The 27,827-nt window shown below is 38.6% G+C and overlaps 2 protein-coding genes across 6 annotated transcripts in view; one reads left to right on the top strand and one right to left on the bottom strand.

The window, feature by feature from the left end:
• Positions 1–27,827, bottom strand: part of TBC1D19 (TBC1 domain family member 19) — a 155,674-nt gene that overhangs the window by 31,451 nt on the left and 96,396 nt on the right. For all 5 annotated transcript variants that reach the window (XM_032853731.1, XM_032853725.1, XM_032853720.1 and 2 more), the window contains one exon: positions 2,122–2,206. In XM_032853731.1, coding sequence (XP_032709622.1) covers positions 2,122–2,206 — 85 coding nt within the window. The remainder of the gene's footprint in view (positions 1–2,121; positions 2,207–27,827) is intronic.
• LOC116865540 (small ubiquitin-related modifier 2-like) lies at positions 23,578–23,865 on the top strand. Its single transcript, XM_032853759.1, has one exon. The coding sequence runs from the start codon at positions 23,578–23,580 to the stop codon at positions 23,863–23,865; it is 288 nt and encodes a 95-aa protein (XP_032709650.1).

A 27,827-nucleotide genomic window follows, 5' to 3' on the forward strand; every position in this document is an offset into this window, starting at 1 on the left:
AAGCAACTGATACAAAGTAATTAAAAGAACAAATGCTTTCAACTTCCTTAAGAACTTAAGAAGAGAAGCGTCCATTTAGAAGCATAGACTTGTTTTGCTAACTATAAATAATTCTAATCTATTCATTAAAGTAAGTCCTAAGCCTCACAATGCCTCATTAGTTTACATGCCTTTGGAATGTGCTGAAGAGTTAAAAATTAAACGTCTTAAACCATATAGTGGTAATATTTTCTGAATCCTAAAACAGTTTATGTAGTCCAAGAATGAGGCTAAATATTGGGAATCAAGCTTGTTTCAGAAAATTAAAGTAATTTCACCATAATCAAACATTTAAAAGTAGTTCTAAAAAATAGCTTTCCCTCAAAAAAACAAAAACAAAAACAAAAAAACTAGCTTTCCCTCAACTCTTAAGGTTCTGAGTTTTTTCCTGCTTTCCACTGAATATGTTAAAGTAGCTTTTATCTTGACAGTTCCCCCCCCCCCCAATACCTTTGAGTCTATTGACTAGTCTCATGCATTCTTGCACTTGGCTTTAAGGTAAGTTTTTAGTGGAAAAATTTTTTTTTTTTTTTTTTTGGAGAGTGGTGACAGAGAGGAGAAAAGAATAAGGAGTATGAGCAATTTAGGTTAGGGTGGAGATAATAAAGATAACAAAGATAACAAAGACTGAGCTTGTGAGTAAGGAAAGATTGGAATAATGAAAAGTGGATGTGTGAGAGAGAGAGGGAGAGATATGGATGGTACAGAGCGCCAGCTGGATATTAAATATAGGGCTAGGTGAAAACCCTTGTAAATTTCTCAGTGGTAAGAGACTGGAAGCATCTGTTGTTCTACTGGAGTGACTCTGGTGGACTTCTGGATGAGGACTGGTCACCAGAAAGACCAAGTAATTATCAGAACCTTGGAATTTTCAGCCCCGTCTGCCATTTTCCAGAGAGGGAGACAAGTGCTGGAAATGAGGTCAATAACTGCTCATGCCTACCCCAGGAAGCCACCATAAAATCCCAGTAATAAGGCGTTCAGAGAGGTTCCAGGTAGGCAGACACACAGTCACTGGGAGGATGACAAACCACCCTGCCCATGGAGCAGAAGCGCCGACGCTCAGGACACTCCCAGACCTCATCCTATGTATGTCTTCATCTGGCTGTTCATCTGTGTCCTTTATCATGCCTTTTAAAAAACTGGCAAATGTACATGTTTCCCTTGGTTCTGTGAGCCCCTTTAGAAAATTAATTGAATTCAAAAAGCAAGTTGTTGAACACCCCCACCCCCCAATCTACAGCCAACTGGTCAGAAGGACAGCAGGTTATGTAGACCTGTCCTAGGGCAGGGACTATAGTAATCAGGTTAGACAGACTTGGGAGATAGAGGAGAAATAGTTTCTTTCCTTATGGGAACAGCAGAACCATCATACACAATGGGGTTATAAGCTCTCAGTGTTGGGTGTTCACCACTTAATAAAAAGGAGAAATTGGTAAAAGCTTCCAGCTGAAGTCAGATCTGTTATCAGGTGACAGCAAGATACTGAAATAGCAATATCTTATAGTCAGCTAGTGATAAAGAAGAGCAGAAAGCCCTCAAATAGAAATTAGAGAGCTAATAGCATATAGATTACATCAAATTATAAGGGTGGTAGACCATTCCAAGGGAAGGAATAAAGAAGGGAAAAAAGGAAGTAGAAAAAGCAAATTTGTGTGATAAACTCATAATTAGGAGGGAAAAGAAAAGTCAACAGATATGACAAAAACAGCAACAGAGAAAGAGGCAGGAAAAATAAGAGAGGCAACTCTAAGTGCTGCTTCTGGGAACCACTTGCTTGTGATTATGATGAGTTGCTTGAGCCCTGATTTGAGTAGGAGTGAAATCACAGTTACAATAATCTGAGAGAAATCTTAAGTACTTTATAATAAAAAGTTCAACACCAACAAATGCTATAAAATGTAACAGGCTTGGTATGACTTTGTAAGTCTTAAAGAATACTCCCTTAATGTAAATAAAATTTTACCTCTTATGTATACAACAACACCAATAAATGCTATAAAATGTAACAGTCTTGGTATGATTTTGTATGTCTTAGAGAATACTCCCTTTATGTAAATAAAATTTTAACTAAAATTTTACCTCTTATGTATGATTTCGGTGGTGAAGCACTGTTGTACGCAAAATGACCCAACACAGATGTGTCCCGGGAAAAACAAAGTAATACCTGGGTACAATAGTGTAAGAAACAAACAATTAAGCACTGTTTTATAACAGGTAATTTATTGCTATTTCTCCGCTTAGGAGGAACAGGGTGGAATCTTTGCAGATCAGTGTGGTGTCTGGAAATGGGAGGAGCGCCCTCTATTGGTAAACCTATGCTAAGTGTTTTAGTGGATGCTAATGTGATTTTTCACTCAAAGTTGACCCAAAGATTTCTCACTGTTAGCCACAGAAACCTTGAACAATAGCAGATAATGTATGGTACTAAATTACCATTTGATTCTTTTATTGTTTTCTATCTGGAAATGAGAAACAGCTGGGAGAAATTTAACCCAGTAACAAATGTGTAGCGGGGGGGACCCTAGTTTAACTAGAGTGGCACAGAGTCGTTTGGAAAGTGCAGGAAACTGGACCTAGAGTCTTCACAGGAATGCAGCAGCTGGCAATTGGGCATGTCAGGGTAGGATGGAAGGCAACCCATGGCATCTAGAAGGGAAGGCAGCTGGAGAACAAGTGGCAGCCCAATACAGGTTAGTAGCTGGTTGTTCTGCCCAGCAGGTGAAGTGTGGCATCTGCCTGGAGATGAAAATAGGAAGGGCAGAAAGTCAGAATCAAGGATATCCTTAGGAGGAACAGGGTTGCTGACATCAGCTTAGAACCTGGGGGCAAAATGTTGATCCCAAGGTGAACAGTGGCAGGAAATCTGGGTCCTGGTATTGGAAGACCTGGGATTCAAAAGATATTACTGAGAAAAGAATTGGAAATGACAGGAAAAAGGCAGAAGTCCAGTTAATAGAATAGGGGCACAAGGTCAGGGTTGGACTAGCCGCAGGAGCCAATAGAGAAACTGTAGATCCAAGGCCTAAGAACGGGGCCCAGCTTTAGAAAAAAAATAGATAAGGAGATTGCACATCAGTGAGGCCCGATGGTGAAATGTATACCAACCACTGCCACTGATTTATTTTTATTACATTTTAAAAGATTATACAAGGAATACATGGTTATGGTAAAAATTAGAAGTACAGATCATCAAATACTCCTAAGCCCAGCTGTGTTAACATTCTGATGTATATCCTTTCAGACTGCTCTTATATGTACATCCATTTTTCAAGAATTATGTATGCTATTCTAGAATCCATTTTTCTCAATAATATAAATATTCTCTGCTCATATTTTTAATGTTGCAGAAAATGTGTCACTATATGGATAAACAATAGTTTATTTAACCTGTCTTTTATTGTTGAACATTTAATTATTTCCACTTTTCCGCAGCTGTAACAATGTTGCAATAAACCTCCCTATAGTTAAATATTTATGTACAGCTTTACTTAAATTCCTAAAACTGGACTAGCTGTCTGGTGAAAGCAATGGGCATTTTATTTTATTATTATTATTTTTTAAAGATTTATTTATTTATTTATTTATTTATTTATTTATTTGACAGACAGAGATCACAAGTAGGCAGAGAGGCAGGCAGAGAAAGAAGGGGAAGCAGGCTCCCCGCCGAGCAGAGAGCCCGATGTGGGGCTTGATCCAAGGACCCTGGGATCGTGACCTGAGCCGAAGGCAGAGGCTTTAACCCACTGAGTCACTCAGGCACCCCGCAATGGGCATTTTAAATCTAAACCTTTTGATACACATTGCCAAACTGTCCTCTAGATAGAGTTTGCTTTGTTTTTGTTTTTAATAATTACAGTGATAACATAGTGTATCTTTTCTATTATTCTCATCAAAACAGGTTATCAGGATCTTATAAGTAAAAATAGCATTTTACTTTAATTACTAATAAAGTTGAACACTTCCACTTGCATTTCTTTTGCTATTTTCCAGCTCATCATCTTAGTCCATTTTAAAATTGATGTCTTTAAAATTATTCCTTTAAGTTTTTTTTATATGAAGAATTCTAGCCTTTGATCTAATAATATGTTAGGAATGGCTTTGCTCAAACAATTTGTTATTTCTTTTTTTTTTTTCAAGTTTTTTTTTTTTTTTAAGATTTTTATTTATTTGACAGAGAGATCACAAGCAGGCAGAGAGGCAGGCAGAGAGAGCCGAGGAAGCAGGTTCCCTGCTGAGCAGAGAGCCCGATGTGGGGCTCGATCCCAGGACTCTGGGATCATGACCTGAGCTGAAGGCAGAGGCTTTATCCCACTGAGCCACCCAGGCGCCTCCAATTTGTTATTTCTGACACAGAGATGTTATTTTTCAAATGCTGAAATCTACCAACACTTCCTTTCATGCTTAGAAAGCTCCTTCCCATATTTAAAATACTATTTTAAAATATAAAATAAAATCTTTATATATTCACCTAGATTATGAAAGTTTTTAGTGTTTTCACCAAATATTTCTGGTTCTTCCCCTTTGGGAATATATGTCAGCTTGTCTTTTCTGGCCACTTTGGGGTTAAATGTTGCCATGTGATTTGCTCTCTAGTCAATGAAATAGATACGTGTTATTTGAAAATTTCTAAATGGAAGTTTCAAGAACTAGAGCAATAACCATATTCCCTCTTTCCCTCTTCACAGCAACCATGATTACAGTAACAGTGGTTACTCCATCAGCCTAGGTTCTGGAGTGAAGACGACACAAAGCTAAGTCCCATCCTATCAGGTGGACATGACCATGAGCAAGAAATAAACCTGTGTTGTTTTAAGCCACTGAGATTTTGGATTTGTGCGCTATTGCAGTATAATCTAGTGCATCCTGACTAAAACAGGAAATTCTGTCTAGCATTTTTTTAGTGGCTTAAAACAACAAAAATTTATTCTCTCACAGTCCTAGAGACCAGAGATCCAAAATCAAGGTATTGGTAGGGCCACACTCCCTCTGAAGCTACTGGGGGAAAATCCTCTCTTGTCTCTTTCATCCAGTTTCTGGTGTCTCCAAGTGTTCCTTGGCTTGAAACTGTACAACTCTAACCTCTGCTTCTGAATTCACACATTCTTCTCTTCTTTCTCCTCTAGGTCTCTCTTTTTTGTTGAAGTATAGTTGACATACAATGTTATATTAGTTTCAGGTGTACAACATGGTGATTTCACAATTCCATACATTATGCAATATTCACCTCGTTAAGTGTACTTACCTTCTCTCAGCACACAAAGTTATTATAATACTATTGACTATAATCCTTATGCTCTACTTTTAATCCCTATGACTTATTTATTATACAACTGGAGGTTTTCACCTATTTTGCCTATCCTCCCACCTCTCTCCCGTCTGGCAACCACCAGTTTGTTCTCTGTATTTATAACTCTGTTTTTGTTTTTTGTTCATTCATTTGTTTTGTTTTCTTAGGTTCCACATATAAGTGAAATCACATCGTTTTTGTCTCCTCTGCCTGACTTATTTCACTTAGTATAATACCCTCTAGTACCCTGCAGATGACGAGAGTAATGAATGGGTAAAGAGGGTGTGGTATATAAATACAATGGAATATTACTCAGCCATAAAAAAGAGTGAAATCTTGCCATTTGTATAGCATTTCTGATAAATTCATTTTGTGGTAAAATCATTACCTATCTGGAATTTATTTTGAAACTGCACTGCTAGAGTTCAAATTAGAATTTGAACTCCACCACTTATTCGCTGTGTGACATTGGGAAGTTACTAGACTTCGTGGTGTTTCAGTTTCCTCACATGCAATATGCATACCATAATATCTACATCAAAGGATATTGTAGGGATTAATTAATATACATAAAGTGTGTTGAGGTGCCAGAGCGGCATAGTCAGTTGAGTATCTGACTCTTGATTTTGCCTCAGGTCATGATCTCAGGGTCATGATATCAAGTCCCATGTCAGGGGGAGTCTGAGAGTCTTTCTCCCTCTCCTTGACCCCCCTCCTTGTGCTGTCTCTCACTCTCTCTCTAAAAAAAACAAATAAATCTTTTAAAAAAAGTGTGAACAGTGCCTAGCACATGGTGAATATTATTAAGATGTTAGCTAGTATTACTACTACTATTACTTTAATTTTATTCTATATTCTGTATTTCCCCACTCCCTAGTATATTTTACTTGGTGTTTGTTTTTATTTATATGGCTCAAGACTGTCATGTTTCTTCAAATTTAAATTTTGTTTATCCCCATTTCTGGAAAATTCTCAGCTATTATCTTTTTGGATGATGCCTTTACCCCATTCTCTGTTCACTTCTACTTGACTTCTGTAAGATGTGACTGAGCTACACTTACTTGACCTGCCATATTTCTTAATTACTTTTATTTTGTGCTCCATTCTGAATGATTTCTATAGATGTTATCTTTTTAAATCAGTTCACTAATTCTTTCCTTCTGTTTCTAATATGCCCTGGACACTCTTCTAGGTGCCTGGTGTTTGGGATACAACAAAGGAAACAGACAAACAAATTAAAAAAAAAAAAAAAACACCTCTCTGTGGAGCTTAATTATGGTGGGGGTAATAAATAGCAAACATAACAAATAATTACACGATATGGTATTTTAGGTTGTAGGTGTTATGGAAACACAGTAAAGGGGAAATGGGAAAGGATGGTTAATTTAAGAGCAAGGGCTCAGAACTTTCTCATACTGTTGGTGAGAATGCAAGCAGGGGTAGCCACTCTAGAAAATAGTATGGAGGTTGCCCAAAAAGTTGAAAATAGGGCTACCCTATGACCCAGCAATTGCACGACTGGATATTTACCCCAAAGATACAAATGCAGTCATTTGAAGGGGCATCTGCATCCCAATGTTTATAGCAGCAATGTCCATAATAGCCAAATTATGGAAAGAACCCACCAGGTGTCCATCAACAGATGAATGGATATATATATTATTCATATATATATACACACACATACACACACACACATAATCTCCACACAATGGTATACTACTCAGCCATCAAAAGAATGAAATCTTACCATTTGCAATGATGTGGATGGAACTAGAGGGTATTATGATAAGTGAAATAAGTCAATCAGAGAAAGACAGTTATCATATGTTCTCACTGGTGAGTGGAATTTAAGAAACAAAACAGAGGATATAGGGAACTTGAGGGAAAAATAAAAGAAGACAAAACCAGAGAGGGAGACAAACTATAAGAGACTCACAATCATAGGAAATAAACTGAGGGTTGCTCAACGAGACGGGTGTGGAGGGATGGGGTAACTGGATGATGGACATTAAGGAGGGCAGGTGATGTAAGGAGCATTGGATATTATATAAGACTGATGAATCATAGGCCTGCTGAAATCAGTAATATATTATACATTAATTAAATTTAAATAAAAAATGTCTAAACGTTAAAACAAAACAAAACAAAAACAGAGTGCTCAGGGTAGAAATCATTTAGAAGATAACTTTTTTTTTTAAGTTCAGTTAGCCAACATATAGTATATCGTAAGTTTTTGTTGTAGTGTTCAATGATTCATTAGTTGTATTTAGATAGCATCTAATCAAAGACTTGAAAGGACTTGAGAAAGTTAACATACAGATATCCAGGGGTAGAGCATTCCAGGCAGAAGAGTCAACAATCTAAAAGCTGCTAAGGCTGGACAATGCCTGATATGTGAGAGGAACACCATGAATACAATTGTGGCTGGAGCGGATGAGTGGGAAGAGATACGTGAGGAAAGTAAAGAGAGACGGAATTATGCAAGGCATTGCAGGCCACTGTCAGGATACTGGCTTTCATTGTAAGTGAAATGGAGAGCCACTGCAGGCAGGGTTTTCAGCAGAGGAGTATAATGATCTAACTGATATTTTATAACGATCACTCTAGCCACTGTGAAGAAATTGCCATGGGGGTGGGGCAGGGGCAGAAGGATGGAGACCCTTTAGGAAACTACTGATAACAGCTTGGACTAAGCTGGTAGCAGTGTGTGCTGGGCACCTGGATGTGGGCACACACTATTCCTAAAGAGAATCAGGATGTGCCACCCTGATTCTCTTTAGGAATAAAGGACTTAGCTGCTAGTGGTGCTGAAGCAGACGATCCTCAACTGCCCTCAGCAGCCAGCTCCTTTCAGGGAATGCCTCTGCTCAAGAGAGCGATTTTGCTCAAGGATCATGCCCCTTTCCTGGAATGGCCTGCATCCAATGACAACTGATACTTGGCAAAAAGGTCTGAACTTCCTGCCCCCATCTCAGGATTAGCTGAGGCTTCCATTTATACTGTATTGCAACTAGACTTCTTCCTCTGCTCAATCCTGCTTTATTCATTGCCATTCTACAGGTGTTGATCGTAAGAGCACTCTGTAATAAATCTTTGGCATGCTAATCTCAATTTGGGTCTCCTTCCCTGGGAACTCATCTTGCAACAGAGTGAAAGTGGGGGGAAAATGGTCAAATGCTAAATATAATGTCAGAAAAATAGGAATCAAGAATAATGCCAAGTGGAAGGATGTTTGATTTGAATAAGTGTAAAATGGGGTTACCATTAACTGAGATAGGGAAAGCTGAGTGGAACAATTTTGGGAGTGATTTCAGGGCTTCAGTTTTCAACGTACTATATTTCAGGTTATCTGCAAAATACCTAAATGAGGTATTGAATAGGCAATTGGAGATACCAGTCTGGAGTATGGGAGAGAAGTCTGGACTCAAGGTATGAATTTAGAAGTTATCAACATACAGATGATAATGAAAGTCACAAGATAGTTGAGCTTGGAGAAATCAGCAAGTGAGTAGGTATTACTAGAGAAAAGATCAAGAACTGAGACCTGGGACACTTTAACCAAAGATATGAGGGAGAAGGGAAGGAACCAGTCTTGGAGATTGAGGAGTAACCAAGAGAGGTGAATTTCCCATGATGCTAATGCAGGGTCTCTTTAGGACCCCTCTTTAGGACCCCTCATTAGGATGGGTCCCTTTGAGTGCTGGGAATTGCTGGGAGGTGTAGTGTCCTCTAAGTAAGGAGGGCAAGTCAGGATGTGACCAGAAAACATTTCTAAGTATGCATTTCTAGTAAACTGCCTAATAAGATCTCAGAAAAAGGGTACCTGACACTCTTACTGTTCTAATAATTAGTTAAGATTTTCCCCCTTGTTCTAAACCATTATGCATGTGCTTACCTAATTACGATTTATTTGTAATATATTTTCTATGTTTCCCAAATCATATAAACTTTAGTTCCCAAAATGCTAGATTTGCCTCTGGTGACCAGAAAAGTAAGAGAAGAACCAAAAACAGTGTAGTGTCTTAATAGCCAAGTGAAGAAAGGGCACAATTAGGTCAAATGCTGTTGAGAGATCAATTAAGAAGAGGACTGGCCATTGGTTATTAGAATTAGTTATTGGGGACCTTCACAACAGCTGTTTCAGCTCAAAAGGTAGAACACCATATACAGTGTTCAGTATCTGACTTTTTTTTAACTTAATAGTGGATTTTAGAGATCCTTTCATACCAGTACATATGAATATATTGCTGCTTTATATAAAGCTATTTCATTTTAAGAGCTGTACTGTATTTCATTATAGATATATACCATAATTTAATGGGTTAGTCACCAATAAATGAACATTTAAGAAATTTTCAACTTTATGCTATTTCTGGCAGACCCAAAATAATTTGCCTTTGTGTCATTTTCACATATATATGAATATCTCTGTAGGACAAATACATAGAAATAGAATTGTCCAGAGGATAGGTGCATTGAAAACTGTGATGAATGTTTGGTTATGTAGTTACATTCTTTGGTATCTTCTATCCAGAATTTCTTTATATTTATAGTGTGAGTGAACTCAGTCTCTTTGTCATCCAACTCTTTATTTTCCACTGTATAGTCTAACTGATTACTTCTCATTTTTAAAAGAGTAATTTTAATATTTTATTGGGTAAACACATATTTAACTAAATTATTTTATTAGTTCTAATAGCTTTCAGTTAATTCCTTTGAATTTTTATGTATCTATACTTGATAATAATTTTATATTTTTTCTAATATCTGTAACTCTAATTTCCTTTTCTTATCTTGTTCATTGGCTAGGAATTCCAAAATGATTCATGCTCTTTCTTTGCTTTAGTGGGAATATCTCTAGTATTTCAACCTTAAGTAACATTAACTTATGTTAAGATGGCAAAGGTTGGTTTCACACAAATATTATTTATATGTCATGAAAAAATACTTCCATTCTTTTATATAAAGATTACAGAAAAAAAGGATGTTAAGTGCATAACAGTGTAAATATACTTAACACTACCAAACTGTACAGTTAGAAATGGTTAAGATAGTAAATTTTATGTTGTGTTTTTTATAAAAATGTAATAAAATAGTTGTTATTAAATACAGTTTCAAATATGCTTTGGGCATCTATTAACATAATCATATCTTTTTTGTTGAGATATAATTAACTCATAGTAATATTATAACAGTTTCAGGTATACAGAATAATGAGTCAATATTTGTATATATTGTAAAATGATCATAATTATATAATTTTTATTTTTAGACCTATAATTGTGATGAATATCTGTCAATAATTTAGTAAAATCACTAAGTTCTAAAAAATCCTAAATCTATAAAATTTTATCAAATCAGTAAATAACATTAATCTCTTCTCCTGTCAAACTTTCCTGTACCACCATGGTAGATAAAATAATGCTCCCCCAAGAAACACCCACATCTTAATCTCAACTCGGTGCTTGGTCCCAGGACCCCAAGATCATGACGTGAGCCAAAGGCAGATGCTTAATCGACTGAGCCACCCAGGTGCCCCTTAAGTATTTTTTTTTTAAGGTTTCTTTCTATTTATTTTTTTAAATTTTTTTATTTTTTATAAACATATATTTTTATCCCCAGGGGTACAGGTCTGTGAATCGCCAGGTTTACACACTTCACAGCACTCACCATAGCACATATCCTCCCCAGTGTCCATAACCCTACCCCTTTCTCCAAACCCCCCTCCCCCCAGCAATCCTCAGTTTGTTTTGTGAGATTAAGAGTCACTTATGGTTTGTCTCCCTCCCAATCCCATCTTTCTATTTATTTTTGAGAAAGAAAAAGAGAGAGTGCGTGCGCACAAGTGGGGGGAGGTGTAGAGGGAGAGGAAGAGAGATAATCTCAAGCAGACTCCAAGCTGAGAGTGGAGCCCAACGTGGGGCTCCATCCCACAACCCTGAGATCAGGACCTGAGCTGTCATTAAGAGATGGACGCTCAACTGATTGAACCACCCAAGTGTCCCAGGAAGGGATTATTCTAGATTATTTTGTTAGGTCCAACATAACCACAAGGATCCTTGTAAATGAAGGAAAGAGGGAACAGGGTCAGAATCAGAGAAATCTGAAGATACTATCTGCTAGCTTTGAAGATGGAGAAAGGGACCATGAGCCAAGAAATACAGGTTTATCCTAAAAGCTGGAAAAGGCAAGGGAATGTATTCTCCTTCAGAGCCTGTAAAAGGAACACAACTCTGACAACACCTTGATTTTAGCTCACTAAATCTCATTTTAGACTTCTGATCTTCAGAACTGTAAGAAAATATACTTGTTTTAAGCCACTAAATTTGTGGTAATTTGTTACAAAAGCAATAATAAACTAATACAATTAATATAACTAATACAGTAACATGGCTAATATAATAATAAACCAATGCAACCAATAATAAATTAATATAATTAAAGTAAAATAATGCAAAAGGAAAATATACTTACAAATATCTTTCCAGCATTGCCTGGAAAGAAAACAATTTCTAAAGAAATGTTCATATTAATTCTCCCTTAGCAGCTGGTGGGAACATACTAATGTTAGGAGAAGATCTGTGCTTAAATATAAGCACAGATATAATATAAGCCCTGAGTCTCTGTTGCCCTAGAGAAGACGATATCTGAGACTGCTCTAGAGAGAATCCTGATGACTGTAAGGTGATAATGCCGGAGGTGGTATGTCAGACATTATGTTCTGATGGGCCACCCCAGCATACAAGCAACGATCTGCCAACTTCCATTCTAACCCAGGTTTTTTAGCTTCCGAGATTCCAAATTTGTATCTGTAAGGAAGTAACACTTCCAGTTGTAAATTTGCTATAAAATTTTGTGATTATATAAAGACAACAATTTCAATTAACCAGACACTAACTAGCAAATTAACTAGGAAGTTTTACTTTGATTACTTACTAATTAAGTGAAAATTAAACTTTATGAGGTAAGGTTATACATGGTAATGATTTACTTTATGTAGGAGAACTATAAGAAACTGCTTTGTGATTCCTAGCTATGGTTTATACAGCAGAATTACATCTAAAATGTCCACATATAGCTACAAAAGATTGACTTGAACCTATAGTTTTCTTCAGTCTCTTGAAAACATACTTACAGTGAATGTTTCTAAGAAATAAGTTATTTATGTAATAAAAAGCACATAAGGAACAATTGATATCAATTGGAAATCGCTTTAACTTAGAATTATTACACAATTTTTTTCATTTGTGGCTTTTGCATTTTTATTCAAACCAACTTAGACAATTTCCAACGATAAATTTTCAAAAAAGATTCTTTAAAACGCTCTTCCCTGATTTAAATTTTCATAAATTAAGGGGCAAAATTTACAAGGACTTTGAAACTGGGCAGCCCTAGCTTGGGGTCATGGTAGCTGTACTGAGCTTGGGCTCTGAGCCTCTGCTTCTTCACCGGGAAAAACGGGAATAAACCTGCCTTATGGTTTTCGGGTAATTCTTATGGGTTAGAATAACTAATAACATAACATAATATATAATATTACTATGTATAATATATAGCAAATAACATAACTAATTCTTATGGGTAAGAATTAGTTATGAAATACATAAAGTATCTAGAGTAGATCCTGGAACTTAACAGGCAATGCATAAATAAATGATAAAAGGACTGACAATCTCTCTTGCAATGATTGGAGAAAACTGGGAGAAAAATAAAATACAAAGCCTTTTTCTGGACTAATTTCTTGCTTAGGTATTGGCTCTCATCTTCTTATCACATTCTTTTAGAGAAAAACAAACATTTAGAATCTTTCCCTTCTCTGTCTCGCTGGCTTCCAACCTATACATTCTTTCTGTATGACTAATCTGAATTCCTGGAACCACCAAGCTTGTAACTACCAAAAACCTGAAAATCTGGTCATTCTTGAATCTTACATTTCTCTCAACCTGCATATTTAGTCAGTCACCAGAATCTTCCTTTGATAGTTGCTCTTCCTTCCTTCATTCTCCCCTTCCCTCCCACAAGTATTTATTGAACACATACTGTGTGGCAGGCACTGGTTAAATTTATTATATGTCACATGGTAAAAGCAATGGAAAAAAATAATGCAGAATGAGGGATAATGCATGCACACATGCACAAGTATGTATTGGGAGGAGTTTGCTACTTAAATTAGGACCTAAAAGTAGTCAGGAAGATGTAGTCAGTACTCGAGTAATAAGGCTTTTGGCAGAAGAATAGCTCCTGGAGCACATAGGTAAGCCTGGAGTTTAAGGGAGAGGTCCAGAAAATGGGGAGTTGTTAGTACATAGGTGATATAAAGCTGTGAGAATAGATGAGATCACCAAAGGCAAAGACAAAAAGAAAAAAGAGGCCTGAAGACTTATCCTTGGGGTACTCCAGGATAAGACACTGAGAGGAGGAGAAACCAGCCAAGGGGAATGAGAATGCCAGCTAGTAAGACAGAAGGAAACCAAAAAGCAAAATATCCTGGAAGAGAAGAGAAGAGAAGAGAAGAGAAGAGAAGAGAAGACAAGGAGACTGGATGATTAACCAAATGAGATGAGTAAGATGAGAGATGGAAACTAAACTAATGGGATTCAGCAATATGAAGTCACTTGTGACTTTAGTGGAATAGCTGGGCAAAAAAAAAGTAATAAAGAAGGATACAAGAGAGAACAGGAGGATAGAAATTGAAAACAATATGGATTTTCTTTCTTTAAAAGACGTTATTTCTTTGAGAGAGAGAGAGCGAGCACGAGCACAGGCTGCTTGCTTATGACCTGAATCAAAGGCAGACTTGTAACCCACTGAACCACCTAGGTGCCCCAATATCTATGGATTTTTTAAAAGAAGTTTTGCTGAATAAGAAAACAGAGGAATGGGACTGTAGCTGGAAGGAATAGGGATCAAGAAAGATTCTTGTTTCAGGGTGTCTGGGTAGCTCATTCAGTTAAGTGCCTGACTTCGTTGAGCTCAGGTCATGATCTCAGGGTCCTGGGATTGAGCCCTGTATTGGGCTCTCTGCTCAGTGGGGAGTCTGCATCTTCCTCTACCTCTGCCCCTCCCCCAGCTCATGCTCACTCTGTCTCTCTCAAATAAATAAATCTTTAAAAAAAAGATTTTTGTTTCATTTTATTTTGCTTTGCTTTTTGGATGAGAGGAATAACAGCATATTTGTATACTGAGAGGAGTGACCCAATAGATACGGGAAAATGGACAATTGAAAAACAAACAATTGCACTGTTGTTGAGTATCTCTTTTGAGGTTAGTGGTCATGAACATAAAGCACAGCTGATTATCATGGTTGCATGTTTTTCTCTGGCCACATTCAAAAGCATACTACTGTCACAGAATTGGTCAAGAATTGTATTTAACCAGGGTTAAGGTTTGGTCAGGTCATTACTACTAGACAGTGGGAGGAAGGCAAGGGAGTTGAACATGTATTCAAGAGGAAGTGATTATAATGATTGATAGATCATGGTACTGACATTTCTTTATTTGTCCTCTCTTGTCTATTCACACAAACCTTGCTCTCTAACAGGTGCTCATTAACACTTACCTGAACCACTAGAGCCATTCATTGCCATGCTAATCTCTCCTCACCAGTCACTGTATGTAAGTGGTTCATGTGCATTTTTGTTTTTCCCATTCTCCTCCTAATTCCTTGCCTTTAAGAACCAGACATTTCTTATAACATTTCTATTCTGAAGTCACCACTAAACTGTACTACGCCTAGAATTTATGTCTACTTTAACTGTATTTGCATGGAACATTACATAGACTTAGAGCATTTATCAAATTATAAGTATGTATTTGCCTTTCCCTTCATTTTCCACTAAAATGCGAACTTAATAAAATCCTTTTATGTGGCACCTAACAGAGTGCCTGTATCAGAACACACTCAATATAATGTGACATGGATACATGAACAAATGATATATGATTGCCCCTCGGCCTTCCTTAAACTCCATTCAATGGCATTAAAATATCTGTAAGTATAGCATACTCTAAAATGTCTGTATGGCTGAGTATATGCTAGATAAGACAAGCATAGGATAGAAGATCTGTCACACAACAGAATGAGTAAATCCCCATGTCTTCCCTTTACTATATGGGGATTCTTCCTTATGGATATTTTATCTACTTTGGACCACAAGTTAACTTTTATAGGTTGTCATGATTTACTAGAACCCCAAAATGATTAAATTACCCAATTTACTTCTGTGGAATAAGGAGCATCTTCTGTTTGAACACATTTTAAAGCTGGCAATTTAAAATTTTTAACATCACAAAATATTTTTAAGAATTTCATGCAAAATAAAAACTAAACTTTGGAATACTAAAAAGTTTACCTATTACTCGAAGCATTATTTGTATAATAGTGTTGTTGCCTATAAAATTTAGGTAACTAGCATGAGACACTTGGGAACAGTGCCTGGTGTTTCCTTGTAACATAGGCCCAGATTTCCCCTAAAAAGAAAATCTACTGGAGGTTTTTTCATCTATCTATGGACACAGCAATGTCACATGTCATCTAACTTTGTAGTCTAGTCACAAAACTCAATAAATGGCTTAGGACCCTGGGCATGGCCAGAAACATTAAATTCACTTTATTATCATCAACAATTTCCTCACATAGCAGTTATGTAGCTAGGCAGTTCTGCCAAAGGAAAGCCTATAATTAACGATTAAAAAACAAAACAAAACTATGCCTTCTCTCTCACACACACATACAGGCACATCTATGAATAATTTTTTTTCCCAGAGAAAAATCAGAATTCAATTTCTGACAATAGAATATTGTTTTCAATACATATAATTACATATATTTTTACTACATAAGATGAACTTTTCTTTAGTCAGACTAATTATAAAATAAATCATTAAAAGGTATAATCATGGAAAGTGTTTCCTTAATAACTATGCATAATTCCCCAAGACAAAGCTTATGTATTATAATTATCCTTTTCTTTATTTTATAGGGATAAATATCCACATGAAAGCTTATTGAGTATTATTCCTGAAGTACTAAGAGTAGCAAAAGCCATGAGACCTATGGCTGAAAAAAACTACGTAAAATCTAAAAAAAAATTACAATCGGGACTGGACTATTGATAAGAATAAAAAATAAAAGTTAAAGCACACTACTACAGTATCACTGTCTGTGGTATGAATTAATATCCAATGCTTTACATAAACACCTTAAAACAATTTCAAAACATTTTTAATGTTGTTTTTGTCTCCTTAACTAGGATAGAATGTAAGCCCATCAAAGGTAATATAATTTATGTATAATATAGAGATCAATAAAGATCAATAAATAATTACTGATGACTACTCTGCTTTTCTCAGAGAACACATCCATTGTTCATAAATAATTCTGTTTGTCAGACTTAGAGTCACTTACAAGTTTTCCATGTTTGTGTGGGAAAATGAGTATCTTTTTATATCCCCTCTTAGCCATAGGGAGTATGTTCCAAGACCCCCAGTGGATGACAGAAACCACAGGTAGTACAGACCCTGTATACATACACTATGCTTTTTCTTACATATACATACTATGATAAAGTTTAGCTTATAAATTAGGCATAATAAGAGATTAAGAACAATAACTCAAAGAAGAACAATTATAACAATACTCTGTAATGTAAGTTATGTGGATATGGTCTATCTCTTAGAAAAGGTCTTGTACTGTACTCAGCTTTCTTCTTTTTGTGAGTATATGAGATAGTGAAATGTCTACGTGATGAGATGAAGTGAAGGGAATGATGTAGGCATGTGATGGAGCCTCAGGCTACTATTGACCTTCAGACTATACAGCAGAAGGAGGATCATCTGCTTCTGGACCACGGTTGACTATGGGTAACTGAAACCATGGAAAGCAAAACTGTGGATAAGCAGGTACCACTGTAACTTTAAGGGTTAATTCTGGAACTTATTTCAAGAAATTGTTACAACTCTCATTTCAAAGGATACCCTTACTGATTCTGTTCACTGAAGGAAGCAGATTTGTTACCTGGCAAGTCCCTTTTACCACCCCTAAAAAGCTTTTGTAATCGTAACTTGAAACTGACCATCCTCTTCTCCCCAATCACCAAAGGGGATGAAATTGTCAACTTTACACTTTCTCTTTATACTTTACCCACACGCTGAAGTAGAATAGTCAACATGCTATAAATCATGTCATTACTGATCTTTAGTTGATTTTATAATATATATATTCCTGTGTTTAGCGTTGTATCAATTTCATGTTTAGGATCGAAATAATTTGCACAGGAAGGACCAAAAAATTTAACAAGTTAAATTAAAATTTTTGCCAAGCAGTAGATATTTAGTTTGTTTGGTTTCATTTGTTTTATATCTTTAATATTGAGTAACATTAACTGATCTGTTTCCCTTAGGAGTGAGTTCACAAAAAGGATCTATCACATCTAGACCTAAACTCAACTTAAGGAAATCTTGAGCCCTGTATAATGACAGCCAATAATTCCTAAAATTCAGACTTCAGATAAAAGAAGAAATCTTCCTTCTCAACAATGAAAAAAAAAAAATCAAACCGTATCAATGGAAAAACATATGATGTTAAGATAAGCATTTTCATTCAGTATCTACAGCATGGTATGCACTGGGACTAACACTGAGGACCAAAACACTATGGAATTTATATGGGAGAGAAAATCTTAAATAATTAAGCCATAAGAAGAGCTATAAATATAAGGTATGAAAAGTACTACATAGTACTTTAAAAGCACACTTCAGATGGTCATGACCTTGTTGTGTGTGTTTGTGTAGGGAAGTAGGGTGTAGGTCAGGGAAGGTATATGTCAGGAACTGATATTTTAGCTGAAAGCTAAAGGAAAAATAGGAATTTACTTGGTGAAGAGGAGAGGGTAACGTCTTTCACATCAAAGGAACTGTAGATCTGATGGCCCTGGAGTAGAAAGGTACACAGGGAACTTGAGGAGTGAAACAATCAGTAGTTGGAACACACTGGGCCAGAGAGTTCAGGACAGAGGTAAGCAATGCGGCAGGGGAGCTGGGCCAGGCATGTAAGGTCATGTAGGCCCCATGAGGGATTCTCGTCTTTTTGGTTTTAATCACACAAGAGGCATGAATTGATTGGTGTTTTTAAAAGACCACTCTGGGCAATCAGGTAAGAAAAAGAAATAAAAGACATCTGAATAGGCAGGAAAAAAAAAGTCTTTATTTGTAGATGATCTTGAGACAGGGAACCTGAAGGGACCCCATGAAAAAAAAAAGAGTTGCTTTATTTTTTTCCCTTTGCTTCTTTTCTAGCTTCTATTCTTACTAGGACCTGCACCCCTGCCCTATGCATGCCTTAATGTATGTCCTCCTCATAAGGGATGAAGATTTAATGATTTCTTTGGAGGCTTCCAGCATGACAGATACCATCTAAGGAATGACCAGGTGAGGCCGTCATGTGCATATTCCAGACCACTGTCACTGAGCACCTTGACGCTAAAACCTTCTGGCTCTAGGGAATAAGTGACTACGATGGACACTCGGACCCTGTCCTTGTTTTGACCACTTCCTGGATGCCTGAGAAGACACGTGTACCAGACCACAATGTCAATAAAAACCCGGGGCCCCAAACACAGGCTGCCTTGTTTCCTCTCTGAGGCTCCCAGACACTATCTGATCTGCTCACTCTCTACTCTTTCAGTAAACTCTGCTTTTGCCTCCTGCTGGCTCGAGTTTGATTTCCATCCCATGTGCAGCCAAGGACCTTCTTGGCTGGTCCTATAGGACTCCCTCTGGGTCCTCAGACCCAGCTTGCCCGCATCATCTTGGCGACCACAAAGGGACCCACAGAGGAACATCGGTAACCCCAAATTGAGTCTGCGAAGCACAACTTGTCTTTTGGGAACTGGTAAGTTCCTCCTCTTGGAAACAGAGCTGGTTTAATGCTGATGTAATTTTTGTTTCAGTGCTTCTTGTTTTCTTCCTTCATTCTCCAGGAGGAAGAAAAACTGGGAAAACTGGTCTGTGAAGCTGCGTTTCTTACTCCCCACTCTCTCTGTGCTCTGAAATTCTTTTTACTCTGGCTTTCAGACAACTTCAAGACTATTAGTTGTCATGAGGGACTGAGTCACTCAGCTCTAAAGAAAAGGGACACTTGCCCCTTCCCGCTGAAAGGTGTTCTGAGACAACTAAGGACCAAGGGGAGTATTACAGATTATTTGAGACAGGTGTGGTCCCATAGAAAAACTTCTGCCCAACCACGGTAATCAATTTTTGGCTCACCCAGGGATATGCGTGCATACATGCGTGTGTGCACGCACACACACACACACACACACACACACACTAAAGAGTGATCCTGGTGCTCCCAGTGGCAGTGGGTTTTCAGCTTATAGGGATGAGACACATGGCATCTTATTGGATAAGGGAGGACAAATGTGGCAAACTAGAATCTTTTGCACCCTTTTGCTCAATATGCCAGACCCTATCACTCCTCTACACCTGTATCTATCCCTCTGAATTTTTGCCTTCTTCACCCACTGTTCACCCCATCATTGAGGAATTACATTGTCTGACCGTAGTATTCAGCATTAGCAGGCTTCTGTATCCTTAAGAGATTATGTTTTGGTTTCTAGGAAACTCCATGACTTCTGATTCATTTGGCTGGGGCCACTGTAGCCAATGACTTTCTCCTCTGCCTTAGATCTCTGGCATTCTGAACAATATTATCCTAGAATCTTATCCTCCCTGTGCCCTAATCTGACTCCTTGCTTACGGTCCTAAATGGGAGCAAGAATGAGCATTCCCACAGATTCCCGATTGTTTCTTAACATGATTAGGCACAATTTATGCTGAGAAGTTGAAAAAGAAGTTAATATTCTACTGTAATGGGGCTTGGTCCCAGAATCACTTGGGGGAGCAAGAAACCCAGCCTGCAAATGGGATTTTGAATTACAGTACCATTTTACAGCTTGATTTATACTGTAAGAGGGAAAGGAAATGGAATGAAGTACCTTCTGGGTTACCTTTAAGGCCCTGTATCAGGACCCCAAAGGACAATGTAGTTTGCATGGCCTGGGTTCCTAAATCAGTGGAGGCACTGGACATCCTGGAACTGATTTTGATGTTTGATCTGACTTGGGGGAAATCTACAGACCTTATCGTCTCATTGCTGCACTTTAGAGGAGGGAATGAGACCATGCATAGTTAAGCCAGTTAATTCAATAAAGTAAAGAAAGAAACTCAAGGAAAGGATGAAAATCCAGCTTTCTTTAGAGACTCTCTGGTAGAGGCTTTCCAGAAGTATACCAATACAGACGCCAATTCTCCAGAAGAGCATTTACTGTTTGCTGTGCATTTTATCCTGCAATCTGCAGCAGATATCAGGGGAAAATGACAGAAGGCAAATGGTGGGCCCCAAACTCCTAGGAACCAATTATTGGATATGGCTTTTGCTGTCTTTAATAATAGAGACAGGGCAGAGAAGGAGAACAAATTTGTCTAACATAAATAGCATGCCCAACTTTTGGCCATAGCACTGGTGATCACTGTATATGGAAACCTGTGAGGCTGGACTTGTGACAGCTCACAAAAGGCTGGGTCTCATTCAATATGCCTTCAGTAAGATGGACAGCCACTGGAAAAAGGATTATCTCCATCTTGGAAGGAAGGTGGGTTTAGTCCCAAAACTTTTGCCGGCCAAAGTTATGGAGGACTGAAGGGGCCTGAGCTTTCCTTATGACTCTTTCTGAACATCTCAACATAATGTACCAGGAGCCTCAGGCCATCTCTGATGGGGAAAGTAAGGATATTGAGTTTTTATTGGACACAGGAGCCATTTACTCTGTCCTGACTCAGCCTAATGGGCTTCTACCCCAGCACTCCTGTATAGTTACTGGCATAGATGGATGGCCACAGGTGGAACAATCTACTTGTCCATTAGCTTGTGGCATGGGCTGTCTCTTGTTTTCACATAGCTTTCTCCTGATACCTGAATGCCCTACTCCCTTACTGGGAGCAACTCACTTGTTAAGCCACAAGCTATCATCCAAAGAGGACTGACAGACCCAAATGTAGACAAAACAAAGTTTATAATGGCAATCGGCCTAAACCTGCAAGTGGTAAATAACATTTATGTGCCAGACAGTATACCATCCCATATTACAATCAGAATAATGCCCAATGTAGGGGAAACAGAAGTTCCCAGGCGAGCCAATAATGTTTTACCCATTGTTATCTCCCTAAGATGACATGTAGAATATTCTTAGAATACCTAAAAAGGTATTCAGCCTCTAATTAAGAAATTTTTGAAATATGGATTATTAACTTCTTGTCAGTCACCCTGCAATATCCCCATTCTACCAGTTAAGAAGCCAAATGGGAAGTACTGTTTTACCCAGGATTTGAGTGCAATTATTGAGGCAATGATTCCTATTCATCCTATAGTCCTTAACCCTTACACTATACTGACACAAGTTCCTCCAGATGCAAATTAGTTTATGGTATTAGACTTAAAAGATGCTTTCTTTTGCATACCAGAACACCCTGACTCCCATTGCTTTTTGCTTTTGAAAGGATTGATCCTGACACTTGTGAGACCTCCCAGCTGATCTGGACAGTGCTGCCTCAGGAATTCACAGACAGCCCAGATTTGTTTGGGAATGCTTTAAAAAGGGAATGGCAGGGGGAACAGGGGAATTTACAACTGATTAGTGGAACTCTACTTCAATATGCGGGTGATATATTGATTCCCAGCCCAACAAAAGAGGATTTTTAGAACCCAGACTTCTAAGGAGAAGGTTCAATATCTGGGCTATGTCCTCACTCCAGGGGTACAGACACTGGCCCAGAACAGAAAAATCAGCCATACCAAATATTTTAGTACTTCAAGCAAAAAGGCAATTGAGAACCTTCTTAAGTGTTGTAGGCTTTCGTTGCATTTGGATTCCAGCCAAACTTCTTTATAAAGCATTAGAAGGAAGTGATTTAGAACCCCTGGAATGAAATGATGACTGCTACCAAGGCTTCGAAGGTATGAAAGAAAAACTGAGCACTGTTCCTATCTTGGGGCTCCCAAACTGGAAAAACTCTTCACCTCAAATGTGTGAGAAAGGAAAGGAATAGCTTTGTGTGTTCCAGCTCAAAAATTCAGACCCGTTCCTAGGCTAGTAGTTTCTTTCTCTAAACAATTAGTTCTGGTAGCAGAAGGATGGCCAGGATGTTTATGAGCAGTGGCTGTGACTGCCCACCTAGTTGGAGAAGCCAGCATATTTACTCTAGGAAAACATCTGGATATCAGGATTCCACATCAAGTCCAAGGGGTTTTAGAAGCCAAAGGGCACAAATCCTTAAAAGGAGAGAGATTAGTGAGGTATCAGGCCCTCCTCCTTGACACCCCTGATGTAACTAACCCTCCAGTTGTGTGGAGGCTTAAACCCAGCTACCCTATTACCTGATGAAGGCAAGCAGGAGCTTCTAACCCACTCCTGTGCAGACACTGAACAACACATGTATTCAGGAAAGCCTGATTTAAAGGACAACTCTCTGCCCAATCCAGAGGCCGAATGGTTTACAGATGGAAGTAGCTTCATGCATGAAGGAACCAGAAAAATTGGATATGCTATTGTCAGCCTACAGGATATAATTGAGGCAAAATCTTTCCCTCCCCATACTTCAGCACAAAAGCCCAAACTGATTGTTTTAATCTGAGCACTACAGCTAGATAAAGGGTTAAAGTTAAATATATATCCTAATTCTAAATATGGCTTCTTTATTTCATGCCCATGCAGCCATCTGGAAAGAAGGGATACTATCAAATTCAAAAAGCTCCCTATGAAACACAAAGAGAAAATTTTAACATTATTAGAGGCTATACAGCTTCCTTGGGAGGGGGCAGTTATACATTGTAAAGGACACCAAACAGACCAAACTATAACGAGTACAGGAAATGATTTTGCGGATAGAATAGCAAAAGGGGCAGCAAAGAAGAAAGAGCTTGCTACACAGGTTTTAGCTTCCAGAAGGTCCTTTGCAAGAAAGAAACCCAAACTATACTCCCTCTGAGGCTCAATGGGCCTCACAAAAGGGATCTGAAATCGACTGGGATGGTATATATTAAATAACAAATATGTACTCCCCAAGGCACTCCAATGGAGAAGAATTAAGCCTTCTTCTGCCACTCCTGGTGCTGCTTGTGTGCTCGCTCGGTGTGGACCTGGCCCCTCTCTGGTGAAGCGGCAGCTGAGGAGACTCCAGTGCTCGCCATGGCCGAGGAAAAGCCCAAGGAAGAAGTCACGACTGAGAACAGCAATCATATTCACTTGAAGGTGGCGGGGCAGGATGGGTCTATGGTGTACTTTAAGATTAAGAGGCATACGCTACTTAGTAAACTGATGAAAGCCTACTGTGAACGACAGGGTCTGTCCATGACGCAGGTCAGGTTCCGATTTGACGGGCACCCGATCAAGGAAACAGACACGCCAGCGCTGCTGGAGATGCAGGATGAAGATATAATCGATGTGTTCCAGCAGCAGACAGGAGGCATCTGCTAAAAAGGGAACTCGCTACTTTATTCCAGGACTCCATTCCTCCTGACCAAGAAGACATTCTCAGTTAGAAAACTGCAATTTGGTCCCATAACACCCTGACTACTGCAGTATAGTTTTCTCTATTCTTACATTTTCTCCTGCCCCATTCCCTTTGTGGACACAAAGTAATCAGATATGTGCACAAGCACATTGCCTTTTTTTTTTTTTTTTTAGCTAAATGGCCAATGGTATGTTTTGATCGACATCAAATGGAGATGGGATAGGGGAAAATACTGGTTCTGTGAGAATACCTCCTCCTTCCATTTATGGCATGCTCAAGTCAGCTCTTATCTTTATATTCCAGCAAGTTGTTTTGTTTTCACAGTTTAACAAAAAAAGAACAACAAAGACATCTTTGCATGCCTTGTTTGATTGGAGAATTTTAATGTTTTTCATTTAGCATTGTAAAAAAACCAAGGACAATTTTATAACTTTTTTGTATGTAGCTGTTACATGTTAAGACGATCTGTCTTTAAGTGGGGATAAATTACTCTAAAAGAAATGAATCCTAGATTGTTTTCTTGTCAAGTCAAGCATCTTGTTGTTTAAATAAACTTCTTGTGTAAAATGAAAAAGAAAAGAAAAGAGAAGGAAAGAAGAGAAAAGAACTAAGTAAATCCAGGACTCCACTCAGAAGTTACCAGAGCATGTGAGATTTGTGTCAGAAATGACCCAAGGTCCTATCCTATGCCTTTCCTCTTAATTAAGTCTGTTCAGTTTAGAAGAACTTACCATGGGGAAGACTGGCTAACTGACTTCACTCAAATGCCGCCTTCTCTGGGATCTAAGTATCTGCTGGCTTATGTGGGTACGCTGACAGGGTAGGTAGGGACCTTCCCTATTAGGACAGACAGGGCTTTAGAGGTTTCTAAGATCTTATTAAAGGAAGTCCTACCTAGGTTTGAACTTCTCTGGAGTTTGCAAAGTAATAACGGACCCTCTTTAGCTGTTAAAATAACACAACAATTATCAGTGACTCAGTGATCATCTGTCTTGGAGGCCTCAATCTTCAGAAGTGGGCAAAATGAAGGACATCTTTAAATGAACTTTGGCAAAACTCTGCCAAACTCATGGAACATGGTGTAGGTGTTGCTGATTGCTTTTCTAACAATAAAAGTGGCTCCAAAGGGGAGTCTTAGATTAAACCCCTTTGCAATAACATACGGAAGACCTTTTCTCACTGCAACTTTATGGTTTGCTGAGGAACCCAATCACATTTTAAAATATATTACTAGTCTGGGTAAAGCACTAGTCTCTCCAAAAGTATGGGAATAAAGTACTTCCAAACCCCGCTGAAGATAAACAGTCTGTGCCAATGCCATCAGGGAGCAAGATATCATTAAAAACATGGAGAAAGGGGTCACCAGAAGGTCAGCTCAAACCAAGGTGGGAATGGCCCTAACCACTTTGACTCAGCACTCCCAGAGCAGTACAGCTTAAAGGTATCTTTAGCTGAGTTCACTTGTCCAGAATCAAACCTGTCTCCCCTGAGTCTCTGCAGGAGCCAGCTCTGATACTGCCTCCATGGGAAGAAAGGGACACACATGCCTGTGAGCCTGTCAACGAATTAAACTGTCTTTTCAAGAAAATACCTGCTGCAGTGTCTACCTGAAGCTCCTAGCATCCATCCACGCCTGAGAACCTGAGGAAAAGACTAAAATTGCTGTTCTGACGGACCAATAAGTAAGGTTCGATGGCGCTTTTAAAATCTTTCACTTTTCTGAATTTACTCTTTACTTACCTATCTCTAGGGAGAACTACTGGCCCCAATTTATTTTTGCAATGGGCTCAACACTATGCTGACAGTTTACAGAAAAGTTCCTGCTGGATTTGTGGCCTCCTCCCTTTATCCAGCACCTCAGGCCTCCCATGGTGGGTTTCTCCTTTACAAGGCACAGACTGGCAATACTTACACCAATATGTAAAGGATATGGTTTTCCAGCCAGATTCAAGCATATACAGGGACATCTCTATCACTAACAGAAATGTTTCTTGTTGGCCTATGGTAAATATTACCTGGAATTCTCCAGGCCATAAAAGACCTTTTTCCTACCCCCAGACTGTCAAAATCATGACTGAATATGCCAACTCTAAGATTGAAAATAAGAAAGCATTGTGGGCAACAAGTAAGTCTAATAATATGAGATATACTGAGGATGGTTATTTTCAAGTATGGGATGAATTTATGTGGCTTACTCCTACCATAGGCCAATTAAACAAGAAAGCTCTTTTATGTTGGGAGCAAAGAAATCATTCCTACGATGCCTGGCCTAATAGCACCCGTAAATTAGGATGGCTCCCCCCAGAAGTTTGTACCCATATCATTATTTTACAAGCAACTGATTGGTTTGCTACTGACTGGATGAGACGACCAGGCATCAGATGGTTAGCACCTAATGGAACTCAATGGCTATGTGGCACAAATTTGTGGCCATGGCTACCCCCTGGATGGATAGGGCGCTGTACCCTGGGCTTTCCCTGGATACAAGGGAAAGTGCGTAAAAAACTACCTATGCCTGCAAATTATCCCCATCTACTCCATCGCTGGACACGGTCAGTCTTCCACTGGTATGATCACCTGTTAGGTATTTTCCTGCCCCAAATAGGAATAGAAGATATAATCTGGCATGTAGAGGCCCTCACAAACTATACCACACATGCCCTTAATGATACTATGCTGGCACTCGGGCTATTAAATTCTGAAGTTACATTAATGAGAAAGGCTGTATTACAAAATAGGATGGCCTTAGATATAATAACAGCAGCTCAAGGAGGAACCTGTGCTATCATTAAGACTGAATGTTGTGTATATATCCCAGATAACTCAGCTAATGTATCTAAACTTTTATCAGACATGCACACCCAAATTAAAGAAATGTCTGACTCCTCTAGTTCCCTCAATGATTGGATTTATTCCTGGTTTAGTGGAAATGGATGGTCTTGGTGGAAAAAACTTCTTTTACTGGTAGTAGCAATAATTCTGCTAGGGCTTTTTCTTTGCTGCGGGAGCTACTGTTGTTGCATGTTCTGCATAAATATGTCAGAAAAATTATCAGAACGGATATTCTCTAGGAGGCGTTCTATTTTAATGATGCGGCCTCATGAACATCTCTGACAATCTACAAGTAGGAACCCTTCATTTAATCGGGATTTTTATGCATTCCAATAGGCAGGGTCTACAATCCCTTTCAGCCTGAAGAAGCTACAGAAGATGAGACCTTCGGCCTTCAACACCCCTTAAGAATAGGAGTATGAGGGGCACCTGGGTGGCTCAGTGGTTTAAGGCCTCTGCCTTTGGCTTGGGTCATGATCCCACAGTCCTGGGATCGAGCCCCATATCGGGCTCTCTGCTTGGCGGGGAGCCTGCTTCCTCCTCTCTCTCTTTCTCTCTCTGCCTGCCTCTCTGCCTACTTGTGATCTCTGTTTGTCAAATAAACAAATGAAATCTTTAAAAAAAAGAAGAAGAAGAAGAAGAAGAAGAAGAAGAAGAATTGGAGTATGAAAATCCCATACCAGGGAATGAGACAGTGAAACCAAAGGGGTTCCATGAGGAGGGGAAAGAAAAAAAAAAAGTTAGTTTTTTTTTTTTTCCCCTTTGATTCTTTTTCTGGCTTCTATTCTTGCTAGAACCTGCACCCTGCCCTATACATACCTTAACGTATGTCCTCCTTGTAAGGGGCAGAGTTAATGATTTCTCTGGAGTCTTCCAGCACGACAGATATTATCTAAGGAATGACTGGGTGAGGCCATTATGTGTACATTATAGACCACTGCCACCAACACCCTGATGCCAAGACACCTGGCTCCAGGGAATAAGTGACTTATGATGGACACCTGAACCCTGTCTTCATTCTGATCAGTTTCTGGACGCCTGAGAAGACACATGCACCACACCACAATCATCAATAAAAATCTCAGATCCCAAG

Source organism: Lontra canadensis, unplaced genomic scaffold, assembly GCF_010015895.1.
Source record: "Lontra canadensis isolate GAN:19392208 unplaced genomic scaffold, GSC_riverotter_1.0 scaffold1, whole genome shotgun sequence".
Taxonomy (NCBI): domain Eukaryota; kingdom Metazoa; phylum Chordata; class Mammalia; order Carnivora; family Mustelidae; genus Lontra; species Lontra canadensis.

Coding starts and splice junctions, on each gene's coding strand:
- LOC116865540 (XM_032853759.1), top strand. CDS start 23,578: ATGGCCGAGGAAAAGCCCAAGGAAGAAGTCACGACTGAGAACAGCAAT.